Raw genomic sequence first — 17,937 nt, forward strand, 5'->3', positions numbered from 1 at the left:
CAAACGTGCATATCTTTAGAAATGGGAAAAAAAGAGTATTGCTCTCACACATTGCATAATTGCAGCAGCAAGGCCAAAATCTTTTGTTTCACCAATGCAGAATGGAGTAGCAGCATTTTTATTTCAAAAGTATGGATCTCGGCGACTAATAGATACATTGTCATCTCTTGGATTTTGCTCCTCGTATACCGAAGCGATGCTTTTTGAAGTTTCTGCCATAATGCGCTCACCGTTGGATATCGATGTTAACACATTTTCGCAATTTGTTTTTGACAACCCTGATTTTAATACGCAGACATTAGATGGTCATAACACTTTTCATGCCATGGGCAGTATTCATTGTATAACACCTGGAAATGTTATTGCGCCATATCAAAACATTCAACGATTGAAGCAAATGCCGTCTGCCCAAGTTGTAGGTAAATTCAGTACCATTGTATTGAAAACATTTGAGAAGAGAAACGTAACAGGTTTGAAGACAATAAGAGATTCGAAGCCTCGATAGCATTCATTCGGTTTCAAAAGTCATTTTGCCGTCCGCTCCGGACTTATTATGGCTATATGGAAAATGGGTTGAGCTGCCTAACATACCTGGATGGAGTAGATTTATGGAACAAGCGACAGCGGAACTTCCCTTCCATAAATCGTTTGTAGGATGCTTGCCCTTCATTAATGCTTCACCGAGTAATTACGACACAATTTTCACTGTTCTCTTATCTGCTTCTGAAAAATGTGAGTCATTACATCAGCACACTTGTCTCGTTACGTTTGACCAGCCCCTGTATTTCAAAGCGCGGGACATTGTTTCCTCGTGTGCTGAGGACTCCAAATTAAGTAATGTTGTTGTAAGACTCGGTGGATTTCATTTATTAATGTCATTCATGGGATCGATCAGATATATAATGGCTGGAAGCGGATTGAAGGAGCTTTTCAACACCATTTACCCATTGAATTCAATTGAAAAAATTATAGCAGGACATGCATATATGCGTGCTGTAAGAGCGGATATGTTGACTCATCTTTCAATTGCTAAAATTGTCATGCAGTCAATAGATTGTACACCCGATCTCCGTGGGGATTTGGAAAGAATTCTATACAATTTCGACAGGTCAGTGATACTTGTGGCGGACCAGGAAGAATGCTACAAAGAACTTGCTGAGAAATTTGAGGATCAACTGGTCAAATTTGAACGTGGTTCTACAGCGAAATTATGGGTGATATTTCTGGATAGTCACGCTTGTAAAACAATTCATCGAGGCAGAAAGAATGGGCAATTGGAATTTATATCTTGATACTATCCAGAAAATGTTGCCTTGAAGCGAGGTTGGAGCAAGCCTACTGTACTCCCAACTTCACTCCAATAAGAACTCTCAGAATAATAATAATAGAGAAAGAAATTCCTGTAAATCATAAAAACAGAATTAATAAACGTACTCTGAGATTACCAATGGCGAAAGAGAGGTGTGTCGTAATGATATATGAAACTAAGAAAAAATAGCATTTTTTATTACACATAACTGTGGGTAAACATCATAACAATTCACAATAAATGCGCGTATGGTATGAATAGATAGATACATGTTCCTAAGCGCAAGTTACAAAGTTACAAGTTACAAATAATAGTTCAATAAAAGTTCAATCACATGTTACTACTGTTATTAAATAAGTTCGTTACGTGTTAGCACCTTTAAGTATCATTTCCGTCAAGGTTTGTGTCAACAGAATTTAATAGCTAAATAGAATTAATAAAATGACAACAGACGTAAGTGAGTCGGTACTGTAATGCAGACACATAATTTGTTAGTCGCATTGGTCTCCCTAGTTTGAACATTTACTAAGTCGAACTCCTGGGTAGCTACCGAGGTAATTGCGCCCGAACGAACCCAAGTACAAAGTATGTAAGTCTTTAAACAGGTAGTTAGATACGGCGCGCCAAGGCGCATATACTATAAATTAGGTAACAAACACCAGGCAGCAATCAAGAAAAGCTAAAAAGGTAAAGTCCTCGAGCATAGTGAGCAGATGGCTCTGAATAAGCTAACAAAAACATGTAACATAGAAAATCAACATCAGTATAACAAACATCTACTATGGTCGTCGAGCCGCGCGCCTAGAACATCAGAGAATCTAAGTTAAGCTTAATTATAAAAAAAATGACAACTGCGAGACACCGAAGAGGGTAATAGAAACAGACTGACGTTAAAGACACCTAACATGATTGAATCGTAATAAAGACCGAAACCTGAAAACTATCGCTATGAATTCGGGCATAGCTTCGCCGAGTGTCTCCAGAATTATCCTAATGCTGCCCGGTGGACCGTCATCACTCCTAGTGAGCTCAGACAGTGATCAACACTCGAAAACCCGGGGTTTATATAGCCCGAAAAAGGTGCGCCGATAGAGGCGCTGAAGTCGCGGCGGAAAAGAGGGGAGGGACGAGAGGAGGGGTATGAGGGTGGAGTGGAGGGGAACTGAACAAAAAATGGAGGGGAGGAAGCGGGGATAGGAGCGCTGCGGGCGGCGAGATGGTGAAGCTTCGTTGCGACTCCGTTGCAGCCTTATTTTCATGCCAGTGGCCACTTCTTATATGCAAAGTCTTGCCACTTATATTTGCAAGATATGCTTGACTTGAAGGAAAGAATGACAGCTGAGGAATATAAACTTTTCACAACTAAAGGATACTTTACAATTCGACATTCCGACAAATTTTGGTGTGGTACGTGGTCAGATATGACGATTGAGCAATCGTTAATGAGGACTATGAAATGAGGACGAGGAGTCAAGGACAGCGTGCTTTCCAAGTGGACCTTAGGAATGGTGTTTCTGCACAATGTATGCGACGAAGTTGAAAAATTTTGCAAGGTATCTTTTTCCAGTTCTGAGCAGCATGTTGAAATGAGAAGCTCGCGGTTTAATTGTGATAATGACGGCGTAAGAAAACTAATGGATTTGTTGTGCCAACATTCTCCTTTTCCTGAAGTAAAGGAACTCAAGTCAATAAGCACTGGAATTATCGGAGATGAGAAGATAAATTGTCACATGTCTCAAGAAATTGTAAGTGCTGGCATTTTAAAAAACAACGGCGGGGACTTCTATACTGTCAAATTTAAACGGAATGACAGAGTGAAAGCACTTGGCGTTATGAATGCAGGCATCCGGATAGAAGATGAGATTATACCAATTAATCCATTATTAATTTTTCAAAGAATGTCCATTGCAAAAGAATCTGATAAGGAACTTGAAAAGTTCCTTACGTACGAACTTGCTCCTTTTCCATTATCGCTTTTCAATTGAAGCGGATGGCTTCATCGCCGATTCCGATGATAGCGCTCCTTCCCCTCCTTTCCCCTTCCTCTCCGAATGCTTTTCCCCTACATCCCCTCCTTTTCACCTCTCCTCCCCCTCCGGCCGTGACACCAGCGCTCCTCGTGTCATAGTTTCAGTGGCCTATATAAGCGCCGCGTAGCTTAATACAGTCGCTGGCCTCCTCTCTCTTGAGAAGGGAATCAGTCCGTCGGCACGCGTTGATTAGCTTATGGTCAGCACTCGGCGAAGCTATGCTTCTCTGCTTATTGAATATTAACATCTGCACTTAACAGTCACATCATTATGACGCTGCGTTGTCAGTTTAAAGACTTAAATGCTGTAGGAGTCCTGTGAAGATAGTTCGGGCTTTTTGTACAATTCAATCGCCGAGTGGCGGACAGGTTAAGGATAGGTTACATCTAGTTTCAGTGATGTGCGCAGTCGGAGGTGTTTACCTCCCGGCTCTATTACACTAGCTCAGTCCCAGTTGATCGTATGGCTCCTGCCTGGTAGTTTAGGGTATTACATTTTGGGTTAGGTGACCTGTCGTCTTTACTATCTTGTTTCACGCGTGGCCGACGTTTAGTTGTACTTATGTATTTTATAGGGAAGCATCTCATAAATGTTTTATTGTGTTAAAGTTATTTATCTGAGGTCACATCTAAGTCTAGGCCCGTTACGAGTTAGTAAGGCTAAGTTAAATGTCCGTTTGAGATATCATCATGGTAGAATTCGGTATTAAACACAATATCTAAGTATGTTATTATATTGTTGGGAGTGCGAAGTGTACATTTGTTTTGATTTAAGTACGTCTCTATGTCCTTGCGATTCATTAGTGTGCAAGAATCTTATTCACCAAAAGCATTGTAATTGATCTGAGCCTTAATTGCTCCCAATTCTAAGAAATTTGTAAAACCAAAGAGATATATATATTAATTGTTGTAATTAAGAAAAGGTTTAATAAAATAATCCTGGTTTATATAACTTTTGTTTCTCGATGTCGGTGCAGTTCCCCTTAAATTAAACAACGATTTCCTGCTGTGTTGGGTTAGGTTTATTAACTCGTGTTCTGTGTGCGAGTTCATTGTGGTCACACTGTGGCGTGCCGCAGTTTGGCTTCAAAGACTGCGCAACTCTGCTAGTAACAGCAGTTGAAAGTGTTGTTCTTGTTTGTTTCATGATGGCGAGCACGACTACAGTTGGAGTTAGCTGGGTGTACCAGTTACACAAAGAGGAGCTTCTGCAGTATCTCCAGGAAAATCAGTTGCCAGCGGAGGCTAGTGACACGGTCGCGGACTTGCGCGCAAAATTAGGTATGAGGCTAAATTCGCCCGTGACGGTAGTGACGAGGGGTGGCATAAGAACTACCAGGAGGAAATGCGTGTTAAGAGATGTCGTCACGACGTAGTTTCTGGGAATAAATCAGGTGACCAAGCATTGCGTTCACAGCGCGATTATAATTGCCCCGTGGCGGATCAACCATTTATACCTCGCACCCCCGCGACATGTCTACTCCGCCCCGGTCTCCCAACGCGCCCGCTGTAAGCGATCCCGTTGTTAACTCCGCTGCGCGCCGAGACAGTGGAGTACGCGCCGCGGTGCAGGTACCGGGTGCCGCAGAATATAACCACCAGCGTTGTGCCAACTGTTGCCAGTTTGGCCACGTTGCGGTGAATTGCCGAGCTCCCTACGTTAATCCTACCGATCGTAGATGCTTTAAATGTCATAGTAAAGGCCACTACCGATCTTCGTGTCAGGGAAACGGGGTTTGACGGGTAGCAAGAGAGGTAGGCGCCGTCGCTTTCTGGAAAAAACCTCTCGTAAAAACCTTTTGCATTTTCTCCCTGTTCAAATAGTAGGTAGTTTTTTTCCCTCTCTGGTTGATACCGGGGCTACTCGCTCGGTTATGAGTGAGCGCTTTGTGCAATGTCTTCGACATCAATTTCCTAATTTATTTCCATCGCATGCTTTTGTATCAGAGACCATGAAGTTATTTGTTGCAAATGGAGGGTGCTTAGTTTCTAATCAATCAGTGATACTTCACTTTAAAATAAAACAATTTTCGTGGTCATGGAAGTTTGCTGTTGTCCCAGGGATGTCACCAGAGCTATTTATTGGATTGGATTTTTTGGGAAAAACCCGCAGTGTTCTAGACCTGGGGAGGCACGAGTTGCGTTTTGATTTTGCGCCCAGTGTTAAAATCCCCCTGCGTTTTGACACGACTGCCAACCTGGTAGTTGTATGTCAGGATGTTTCCGAGGAGACTCGAGTTACCGCCCTTAGGGATCTTATAAATAAATTTTCTGATGTAATTACCACCAGGATAGGTAAATGTGAAATATTTTATTACCATACCGATTCTATTTAAAAGATGAAACACCCGTCCGCAGCAAGTATTACAAAGTGTCGCCTCCCAAATTGCAAGCCATGCGCCAAATTGTTGAGAATCTACTTGCGGCTGGGGTAATTTCCCCCTCTACGTCTAATTTCAGCACGCCCACATTTCTGGTTCGCAAAAGCAACGGTGTAAGTTGGCGAATGGCACATAATTACATCCCGCTAAACAGGAAGATAGCAGACGAGGATGTGTATCCGTTACCTACCGTAGAGGGTGCATTACAGCAGTTAAGAAAGGCGAATTTTTTCACAGTGGTTGATCTAAACCACAGCTTTCACCAGTGTTTATTGGATCCCGCCTGCCGCAAGTACACCGCCTTTTCTACCCCTTTCGGCCACTTCGAGTTTAATAGGATTCCGATGGGTGTGACATTTGGTAGCCAGGCAATGAGCAGAATATTAGATCACATTCTCGCTGACCTAAAATATAAATACGTCTTCAATTACATTGATGACATTATTATCTATAGTAATACCTTTTCCGACCATTTAAATCATGTCACTGAAGTTTTGGAACGTCTGAGAAAAGCTAACTTAACTGTGAATCCAAAGAAAATAGAATTTGGCCAGACATCTGTAAAATTTTTAGGGTTTGTCATTTCACAGGGGAAACTCCTGATGAACCCTGAAAAGATCGCCCCTATTATTCAATTTCCGAGGCCTATTAATTTAAAAGGGCTGCAACGCTTCTTGGGCATGATTGGATATTTTTCCCGTTTTGTGGAGAATTATGCCTCTATATGCGCTCCACTAAATCTTTTGCGCAAAAAAGGGGTGGCATTTACATGGGGTGACGACCAGGAAAAATCCTTCCAGCAATTGAAAAAGGCTATGGCTTCACCACCTATTCTAATTCTCCCGGACTTTGACAAAAAATTTGCTGTCCAAGTAGACGCTTCTTCAATTGCCCTGGGCGCAGTACTCGGACATTTAGAAAATAATAAAATTCGTCCCATTGCTTACGCCAGCCGAACCTTATCGGAGTCAAAACGTAGACTAGGGGTTTATGAAAAAGAGGCTTTGGCATGCTTGTTTGCATTGGAAAAATTCGAGAGTTATTTGGACGCAAAAGAATTTGATCTGTTTACAGATAACCAGGCCCGAAGCTGGTTATTTAACCATCCGCATCAATTGTGTAAGCTTGGTCGGTGGATCCTGTGTTTGTCTAGATTCCATTTTACTATTCATCATGTTCCTGGTAAAGACAATGTCATTGCGGATTCCTTATCGCGCATGTTTTGTACGGATGAGTTCGAATCCAATCCTACAGAAAATTCTTGCGATTCCGAACATGTAGTAGCATTTAGAATTTTTCCTGAATCTTATTTTAACCTAAAAAACTGCCAACAAGAGGAGCCTTGGTGTCAGGAGATACTAAGTGAATTAAGGGCAGGAAAACAAATACCTTATGTATTAGAAAAGGACTTAATTTTTCATACGGGTATCTCTGGAAAAGCACGTCGCGCGGTGGTTCCGATTGTTCTGAGACCCATGGTTCTCACTTATTTTCACGCATCAGTGTTAGGATGTCACTTGGGCATTGAAAAGACCTTTTTACGTATTTCTAAACATCTATTTTGGCCAGAGCTTCGTGAGGATGTTCGTAAGTTTGTGCGCTCATGTTATGATTGTCAGGTGTCTAAACCCCCCCCCCATAATGCCAGGGTGGGACTGTACGCGGCCGACCCCCCGGTGGCGCCGTGGCATACCATCCACCTTGATATCTTCGGTCCCTTAACAAGATCTAAGAAAGGCAATATTTGCGTATTGGTAGTCCTAGATATTTTCACTAAGTTCGTAATTCTGTTACCTCTTCGGAACATGAAGGCAGAGTCAATAGTCAAAGCTCTTTCAGATCAAGTTTTTAAGTTGTTCGGGCCCCCGAACCTCATAGTCTCCGACAATGCCCCATACTTCCAATCCAACTCCTAAAAGAACTTTCTCTTCAAATGGGCAGCCAGACCTGTTTTCAGCTCACCATATTTCCCTCAGGGCAATATGGTAGAACGCGTTAACAAGGTGTTCAAGGGTATTCTGATTTCATTCTATCGTGAGGATCAGTCGTTGTGGGACTCGGACCTGGCCTTCATAAACGTAGGGTTGAACTCCGCCTGTCATTCTGCTACTGGGTTCCCTCCCTGCTTGCCCTTCTTGGGTTGCGACCTGACTCACCCACTCCTAAATCAGTGGGGTCTGCCGTCCATCGACTCAGGCCTGGATGCCAAAGTCTTGGAGAAGCTCAAAGTCTGTAGATTGTAATCTTCAGCGTGCTCGTCAATCAGTGGCAGAGGCCTATAATAAAAATAGATCTGAGACTAAATACCACGTGGGGGATCTAGTGTTATGTCGTTCATATCGGCTGCCTAGTTTAGCCTCTCAATTAAATGTTAAACTTTTGCCCCCATACGAAGGGCCGTATGAAGTGAATAAAATCTTAGGTCCTAAAACACTCCTGTTACGTTCTTGTAAATATATGAACAAGTATCGTAAATGTCATGTTAGTCAGGTGAAACCTTTTATAAGTTAAGGCCCCTTAGCGGCCCTCTTGTGTGTGCTTTGTCTAGTCATTATAGTATGTAGGGCGTGCGGCCCATGATAGGTTAGCGTAGCGTGACTATGTTTTACTAAGGGTTGTGAGAGTGTTTGTTTCCTTTATTGTGTGTGTTGGTGTTTGCGGCACCTTCCCCTTGTTTCAGCTCTACTGCTCTTCCATTTCCACTCTTCCCAACCTTGCGCGCTTTCGTCGTCGAGCCAGCGGTGGGATCGTCGGAGTCATTGCGCCAGCCATCGCCCGGAGACGTCCCAGCATGGGTTGCTGCACCCCCTCCCAATCAGCATAACTAGCCTGATGGAGACCGCCCTCCAGCTTCCGGTTGTTCTCCACATCGTTTTTTCCACCATCGCATCATCTTCTCCCCTCGCGGGAGCGTCGTGAGTTGTAGCGTGAGGACCGCTGTTCCATGATCCTCCGCGGCTCTTTGTGGCATCCCTGGTCGGGGTGCGCTTCGTTGCTGTGGATCGGCTGATGTGAACGGTGCCTCGCTGGAGGGTCCTTGATCGAGGCTTCAAGATTGGGTTCTCGTGGGACTGCCTGCCACTCGCCAGAGCCCCACTCAAGAAGTGTACCATGTATCTCACACATGTATTCACCAGTTAAGCATTCTGGATCCTGGATGGACTGGCCGATGTTCCATGGATTATTAGATTGAGACAGGATCTAACAGTTGGACAGTTATTAAGCAGTTTCTTCTCTTCGTGGGCGGTTTCTCAGGCAAGAAGAGTTTAGAGAGGGGGAGTTTAAGCGGATGGCTTCATCGCCGATTCCGATGATAGCGCTCCTTCCCCTCCTTTCCCCTTCCTCTCCGAATGCTTTTCCCCTACATCCCCTCCTTTTCACCTCTCCTCCCCCTCCGGCCGTGACACCAGCGCTCCTCGTGTCATAGTTTCAGTGGCCTATATAAGCGCCGCGTAGCTTAATACAGTCGCTGGCCTCCTCTCTCTTGAGAAGGGAATCAGTCCGTCGGCACGCGTTGATTAGCTTATGGTCAGCACTCGGCGAAGCTATGCTTCTCTGCTTATTGAATATTAACATCTGCACTTAACAGTCACATCATTATGACGCTGCGTTGTCAGTTTAAAGACTTAAATGCTGTAGGAGTCCTGTGACGATAGTTCGGGCTTTTTGTACAATTCAATCGCCGAGTGGCGGACAGGTTAAGGATAGGTTACATCTAGTTTCAGTGATGTGCGCAGTCGGAGGTGTTTACCTCCCGGCTCTATTACACTAGCTCAGTCCCAGTTGATCGTATGGCTCCTGCCTGGTAGTTTAGGGTATTACATTTTGGGTTAGGTGACCTGTCGTCTTTACTATCTTGTTTCACGCGTGGCCGACGTTTAGTTGTACTTATATATTTTATAGGGACGCGTCTCGTAAATGTTTTATTGTGTTAAAGTTATTTATCTGAGGTCACATCTAAGTCTAGGCCCGTTACGAGTTAGTAAGGCTAAGTTAAATGTCCGTTTGAGATATCATCATGGTAGAATTCGGTATTAAACACAATATCTAAGTATGTTATTATATTGTTGGGAGTGCGAAGTGTACATTTGTTTTGATTTAAGTACGTCTCTATGTCCTTGCGATTCATTAGTGTGCAAGAATCTTATTCACCAAAAGCATTGTAATTGATCTGAGCCTTAATTGCTCCCACTTCTAGGAAATTTGTAAAACCAAAGATATAAATATGTATATTAATTGTTGTAACTAAGAACAAGTTTAATAAAATAATCCTGGTTTATATAACTTTTGTTCCTCGATGTCGGTGCAGTTCCCCTTAAATTAAACGACGACTTCCTGCTGTGTTGGGTTAGGTTTATTAACTCGTGTTCTGTGTGCGAGTTCATTGTGGTCAAACTGTGGCGTGCCGCAGTTTGGATGAAGGCATGCGCAAGTGCGTTAAATCTTCTCTATATAAGGCATTTGAGCAATATTCTGGAGATATAAATTTTGAAGATGCTATGTATGTCATCGATGGAGGATACTTATTGCACCAAGTCGTTTGGAATCGCGGTGAATTGTTTTCATCCATTTGCAATAACTACGTCGCATTCGTTCGATCGAAATATCACTCCAACGCCATTGTCATATTCGACGGATATCCGGAAGATGTAGCAGGCCGTAGCACCAAATATGTGGAGCGATCATGACGATCACGGAAACATGCTTCAGTAGACATTCTTTTTGACGAGACAATGATCCCGACTGTGTCACAAGACAAATTTCTGGGAAACGATGCAAACAAGAACCGTCTCATTGGAATATTGAAGTCAAAATTTGAAGCTGCGAACTTCATGGTCAAGGAAGCCACAGAAGATGCAGATACGGTAATAATCAATACGGCAATAATCAATACAGTGTTTCATGTACATTTGATTCCGTAATAGTTGTCGGCGAAGATGTAGATCTGCTTATTCTTTTGACGGCTCTATCTACGCGTTCAAACATATACATTCTCAAACCCGGAAAAGGAAAAATTTTGCAACAAATATATTCAACAAAAAGTATCATAGACAAAAAAACAGCAGATAACATTTTATTCTTAAACGCCTTCAGTGGCTGTGATACAACACCAGCACACTTCAATCAAGGAAAAATAAAATGTATAAATGAACTCCGAAAAAACTCACATTTAAACGAGCTTGTCCAGGTATTTAAAAACCAAAATGCTGACCCAGAGATCATTGCTAAAACTGGAGACCGCTTCCTTATTGCATTGTACGGTCACAGTGGGGTCAAAAGTATGTCGTTAAACAACTATAGATACAGATGCTTTACAAAATCAGCATATAAAAATAAATTTGATATTGCATCGCTTCCACTGACAGAAGCAGCAGCACGACAACATTCGTTCAGACTAATCACCAGGTGAAGCAGTGGTATGGATTGGATCAAAACGCAGAGTGATGGGGATGGGAAAAAAAACAAAAAAATGGTCTAATTCCTGTCACCAAACCACCAGCTCCGGAAACATTGTTAAAAGTTATTTCTTGTAAATGCAAAAAGGGATGTCGGGGAGGCTGTGGATGCATGAAGGCTGGATTAAAGTGCTCCGTTATTTGCACTAATTGCAATGGTACATGTGAGAATTTGCAAGTTTCACTACAAGATATAATAAGGTAATACCTTATAGCAAAGAAAAACTCACATCAATTTATTAGATGTATTGATATTTATTCATTATTCTATGATTAATTTTACTTATTCAAAACCAATATGTAAAGCTTGTTGGTATCACCTGCTAAATTATGCTATGGACAAAAATATGAGGTTTTGTTTTATTAAAAAAAAGAAAAACATTCTGGAGAACGAAGTTTGAATTAAAAGAGGATTAACATAACTATTGTACGAGGGATAAGTTATTGAGTACAAACAGTCTTAATTACCACTAAAATTGTGAAATTTATATCACTATTGCTGATGAACGGTTTACTATGTGAAGTGCTGAGAAAATATTGATAATATTTTCATAATATTAACGTTGGAAGATGGCCAGACGACTACAAAAACTTCGTCCTTGTGAGAATTTGGAAGAAGCTGCTTTTGAGTTTGTAGAACTCTTCTATTTATATTAATTTCAAGTTTGTATCTCTCCCTCGGTGTCTACTGTTGGATTTGGATAATATAATATTGGATAATTTTCTATTGTGACCGTTTACAAAATTAGTGCATATCTAAATGAAGAGGCACTATCATACCGGCAAATTCTGAAGGCATCCTTACATTATAGACATTATTGTGAACAAGAACGTTAAATTGTATGACGGCAAACTATCTTCAAGAGTAGCAGATCGTCGGGATCAACATGGTTCCACTACTTCAGACGTTTTTCTGGGCTGTACGTGATTTGCAGTAAAGGTTGAACGATTTGGTCGACATTACCACCAAAAGTGTAATACATGTAAATCATTGGCTTCAAGGTATGGTTTTGGGTTATGTTTGTTTAATTATAGAATATTCAGATTAGTTATATTTTGGTGTTTTGAGTTAATCGTGCGTTTAGCATTTAAATTATATTTTTAGTACAGCTGAGCGTACTAGTACAATTTGTACACATGTAAATTTGCTAGCACCATCTGACAGTTAATTTAGATAATTAGTTTTCTTTTCTTTGTTGATTTTGCCCTAACAAAAAGCTCAGTGGTTCCTGTAATGTTAATAAGATTCTCAATTTTACTTTTATTTTTCTACCAGAGTTTTAGTCAGAGTGCACAAAGTTGACTATTAATCCTTGAATTAACTTTTGCTTGCTTCAAGTCAACTTACAATTTATTTAATGTGAATTCATACACAAGTGAGACTGTTTACCAGATCTCTTAATATTCTTTGAAAGCTAATGTTCTACTGATTGTGTTATTTAAAATATCGTCATATAAATTCCATTTTGGGATTAAATGTGTGCAAACATTCCTTAATGATAAAGATTAGTGTCACTTTGGATAATTTTCGATAAAATAAGTGTTAATACATTAAATTTCTTTCATCGTATATTGTTATCCTTTTTAAGACTCAAAGGTAATCAGTCAGTAGATTTTGCATTTTAAATTTTCACACGGCGCCCAAAATATTTAACCAGTTTATATGTTTTAACCCAGTAATACAGACCTTTTAATTACTTGGGTTAGTTTTCTGAGTGAGTGTTGGTCCTCGAGTGTTTAGTCCGAGAGGCTACATAAGCATATATGCCCGTAGGTTACCAACCCTTACAAAGATAGCGATGAAGAGGAAGAAACGGAGACTGTTCTCGAGCAAACCTATGACGAAATTGAGGAAAAAGTTGATTACATCGAATCTGATAACCTTATCGCAGATAACATGGAAGAAATTTCTGTCTGTGATGTTTTGCTCGGTTCTGAAGACGAACTCGCATAACCTGGTCCATCAGGGATGACGAAGCGAAGGAGAATGCACTAAATGTCATCATTAGTGTAATACATGTGGATTAGGCCTACTGGGGGTACCACAAAAAAAAACGCACCACTAACTCTACCTCATGGCGGTGTAGAAATGAGTTTTTGCGCTAATACGAGTGTTGGAGTAGACTTTGCGGCACTAGTACGCTTAAACTATCAATTTTACGATAAAAATTTTATTAGATAAATTGTAGGAAATTTTCTCTAGTTTAATTTATCTTATAACTATTTTCATCATAAAATGAGTAGGAAAGGAGATATTGTCAAAAAACTGTTTTTGGGCGCCATTTTTTCAATATGGCGGCGGGAGCGGCAAAGATACAAGGTGGCAAAGTAAAAATTCGAAAAGAGCATGTCAAAATCTATAAAAATACCAATTTTCAAAACTTCCGGAAAACTTTCCAGGTAAAACTACCAAATGACTGGACTATTATGACAAATTGCTGGAACATCGTGTAGACAAGCATGCAACAAGAGGAGAAATGCTCTTACCTTTCCCCCAACAAAATAGCCGCCATTCTTTGCCGCCACTTCCTCAAACTTGGGCATGTAGTACGGCACTACAGTTTCCAGCACAGGACCTTTCTTCTTCTCCTTCAATTCCTCGTCAGGTTCGTAGAAGAAAGCCCATATTTCTGTAGAACAACCACCACACATATTACTACCACATTCAATCAATCAAATTCAAACAAATACAATAGCAACCATTAGATAAGAGTTCTTGGCACTGTAAAGTTTCTGTCTTTATTAATAGTGATATTAATGAAGTTTTCAACCCAACTAATTTAGCACAAGTGTTCAATCTAAATAGCTTATCAGCATTATCTTTCTAACAAAAATACTATGGGCCATATGCAGATATCTTCCTTTTTCTTTAAGGCTACATTAAATCAAAATATTTATATCTGTAATAATTATATATTCAGCCTTCCTTACTTAAGGAGTCCTTTTCTTCAAGAAAATAAAGTGGTCAGAAATAAGGCCGCCATAACCCCACCTTGAGACTTCCTTAATTAAAATGGCCACAGATTTTTGAAACAAATAAATGAATTGATTAATTAAACTTGTAAGTCAATTTTGATAGAAATTGTGATTATTGCTATTGTAAACAACGATAATTTATTAAAATGAACATGTGAGAAGAATTACATTGCATGATTAAAATTGTTAAATATTCTAGTGTTAGACCTCAACAGTATCTCGCCCAGACTCAGTGTGGTGAGGAAGTAGGAGGTGGGGGATGCGAAACCAGAACCTGACTGGACGGAACGTTGGGCGCCACTTGTTACGGGGGCCGTGGTCTCTGATATTTAATAACTAAGTTTTCGATGCGTGCTCGGGTTTTATGGGCGCCACCGTACCACGGGCACGTACCTATGTGAGACTCTTTACCAGGGTCGTGACGTCGCCCATGTGAGGCGTAATTTTAATTCCCCCCTTGAAAACAACCTAGCACTAATTCCTGCCCGCTCTCAGCGTCGGGCACGCTATCCCCTACGCAGTGGGCTCATAGGCATCCCACACACCATCACACTCCACGTGGTCACACATATTTAAAAGAATGAAATAATACGGTTAGATTTACACACCTGATTTATTCGGCCAACTCCACTCACACGTACACGATTAAACTGCATAAAACGCCCGCGGCACGAATCGGTTTAAGTGTAGTGACCCACCCCGTGGTCACACCTCGAATTACGTATTACATGTGGAAAAAGACCGATACTGGTCGCAAGGTAATTAATTAAGCAGTCCCCCGACCGAGAGGAGCTCCGAGGACTAAACGAAAACGATTTGGAAAAGAATTAACGTGGAACAGAATTACTTAGCGGTGAAAACAAGCGGTGAGGTCCCCGTAGTGCTGAAGCGTCTGCTCTCAGTCGTTGATGGCGGAAGACTGGGATGAGCTCATGGCTCTGCTAGCCTAACATGGCGTCCTCCCGCCGAAACAATTGCAGTTAAAGACATTTCTGAATTCGTGCCACGGGAAACTAAAGTAACATTAAAAGGATGATTGAAATATTACGTGACATTTTCTGAATAATGAAAAAGGATAATACAAATTACAATTATTAAGAATTACATTTAAATATTGTCTGGCTTCGGCTTCCGTCGGGTATATCTGGAAACGCTCTTATATTTCAATACACACTTTTAATTAAAAGTACATAAAAACCTTTCCGGCCAATCTGCCGTCACGTTGCACACGGGAAACATTAAAACAAATTACACATTTGACTTTAATTATATTTTAGGGGTGCGGCACACTGGCTCTACAGCGCCCTCTTGCCGGGCGAACACACACGCACGCACACGTACGCACGGGTAGGCGGGAGGTTTGAATGGAGGGTGGGTGGTGTTTGGGCGGTGGCATATCGGACTTAAAAGGGGCCGCAGGCCCGGACGATGTCAGTTTAAAGAAAATAATTTAAATTTTATTTACTAAACGTTAACTATTTGATCATGGCAGCTACGTTTGCCATTGTAAACAACCTAATTTTTTGTTTGTGCTACCTGCCATGGTAAACCATACGGCCATAAACCAAATCTTTGGTGACGTGAAAGTGAAAATTAAGATGTTTCACACATGGAGGTAAGAAGTTAGGGAGTGGTTGTTTGGTGTGGATGCTGAAGTCATTTTGCTTTTTGGGACACGCCCACTAATGAGACCAAAACAAACGGCGAATACAAGTTTGAAATGGTGTTTTTAATGAAATAAAACAATGACGTGTTGTGCTTATGGTTGTACAAATAGGCTAGCGAAAATGCAGACTGGAATTACATTTCACAAGTACGTTTATATCAAACCAGGAGCTTCTATAATTGAAGTGGTGAGAGGAATAAGAGAAGACAAGACATGTCTCAAGAAAGAAGATGAGGTAGTTATAGTAGCAGGTGGAAATTACATTTTCAAGAAAGAATCAAAAAATGTGTATCTCAGTTTGAAATCTGTATTACCTTCATTATGTAACACAAAAGTGGCGGTATGTACAATCCCACACAGATTTGACTTGATGGATCTTTCATGTGTCATGTGTAAATATAGAGATAAGGAAAACTAATGAAAAAATTCTGACTCTCTGTAGTAAGTACAATTTTGTACGAGTAATAGATGTTAGGGATTTTCCTAGAACATGTTTTACAAGGCATGGATTGCATTATAATAAGAATGATAAGAGAAACTTAGCCTCTAAAATTTTAAGTAATATATCTAGTAAGGTAGTCAATAACAACATAATTCAATTACCTTGGGTTACAGTTCAAAAAAACTAATTACAAATACAATGGACCATCCAAATTCTAAAGAAAACTATAAGAATTGATGTTAATTTTATACTATATCCTGTAACAGAGAGAGGTTGCAAAAGCTATTGCGTTATTAAGTAATAAAACATCAATGGATTTTTATAACTTATCATCTTTTATTATTAAAAAATGTACAAAACAAATTTGAATTCCAATAACTCATATCATAAATGCTTCAATAAAAGAAGCTACTTTTCCTGACAGAATGAAAATTACTCAATTAATACCTTTATATAAAAAAGGAAGTAGAACCAATGTTAACAATTATAGGCCAATAAGTTTACTTCCAATTTTTTTCAAAAATACATGAAAAAATTATGCATATAAGACTAGTAAAATTTCTTGAGACTTATAATATTTTACATCCTCACCAGTTCGGCTTTCAAAAAAATAAATCAACCGCATTGGCTATTTATCAGTTAATTAAAACTATATCAAATAATTTAGATTCTGGAGTCCATGTATATGGTGGTTTTTTGTGATTTGTCAAAGGCTTTTGATTCAGTTAACCATTAATAATTACTTAATAAACTTGAACATTATGGTATAAGAGGAAATGAACTTAAATTATTTAGCTCTTATTTAAAGAAAAGGTACTATTAAATCAAAATGAGGGAGGTATTTACTCGGACTGGGGATATATTGATAAGATTTATTTCATGCAGAGACACATGGTAATTCAAAATGTTACACTATTGTTACACTACGATTTAATACACATCTTGGTCTTTACATCCACTCATAGATAACTGCCTCCCTCGTCGTCTGTACCAGAAGTACCAACTCAATAGAAAAACATAACATTTCTCAAACAGTTTAACACTCCCCCTCAAGTTAAACATTTTAATGACAGTTGACAGAAAAATTTTAACTTGACACAATATAAACCCTTCAACAGAAAAATTTTAATTTCAAAGCTTCTCTAAAGTATATAAACTTGTTCAGTCCCAAAGCCTTTGTGAAAATGTCACCTACATTTTCTTCTGTGTTTACATACTTAAGGGTGAGCATTTTCTTTGTAATAACATCCTTTAGAAAATGCATCTTGATGTCAATATGTCTTGACCTCTTGCTATTCTCGAAACTTACAGCCATGTTAATCGCACTCTGATTGTCTGTGTATAAGGTGGGTATCACGGTATTGTTCTCGAAATCTTGGAGCACACCTTGAAGATAGAGAAGATCAGCAGTTGTTGTTGCACATGACACGTATTCGGCTTCTGCTGTTGATAGTGCTACTGCTGACTGTTTCTGTGATGACCAAAGAATAGGATTTTGTCCATGAAAAATTACTGAACCGCTGGTGCTCTTACGATCTGTTGTGTCTCCTCCCCAATCTGCATCAGAGTAGGCACACAAGGTTTTGTCCGAACTTGTTTCAAAAGTCAGACACACTTCACTAGTTTTCTTCAGGTATCGCAGTACTCTTTTACCAGCAGTCCACAGTTGGTTTGTTGG

The 17,937-nt window shown here is 40.2% G+C and overlaps 1 protein-coding gene across 1 annotated transcript in view; it reads right to left on the minus strand.

The window, feature by feature from the left end:
* The window catches only part of LOC134535791 (uncharacterized), a 443,681-nt gene that overhangs the window by 346,585 nt on the left and 79,159 nt on the right, over nt 1–17,937 (minus strand). The window contains exon 4 of the mRNA XM_063375065.1: nt 13,663–13,805. Coding sequence (XP_063231135.1) covers nt 13,663–13,805 — 143 coding nt within the window. The remainder of the gene's footprint in view (nt 1–13,662; nt 13,806–17,937) is intronic.

This window comes from Bacillus rossius, chromosome 10, assembly GCF_032445375.1.
Source record: "Bacillus rossius redtenbacheri isolate Brsri chromosome 10, Brsri_v3, whole genome shotgun sequence".
Lineage (NCBI taxonomy): Eukaryota > Metazoa > Arthropoda > Insecta > Phasmatodea > Bacillidae > Bacillus > Bacillus rossius.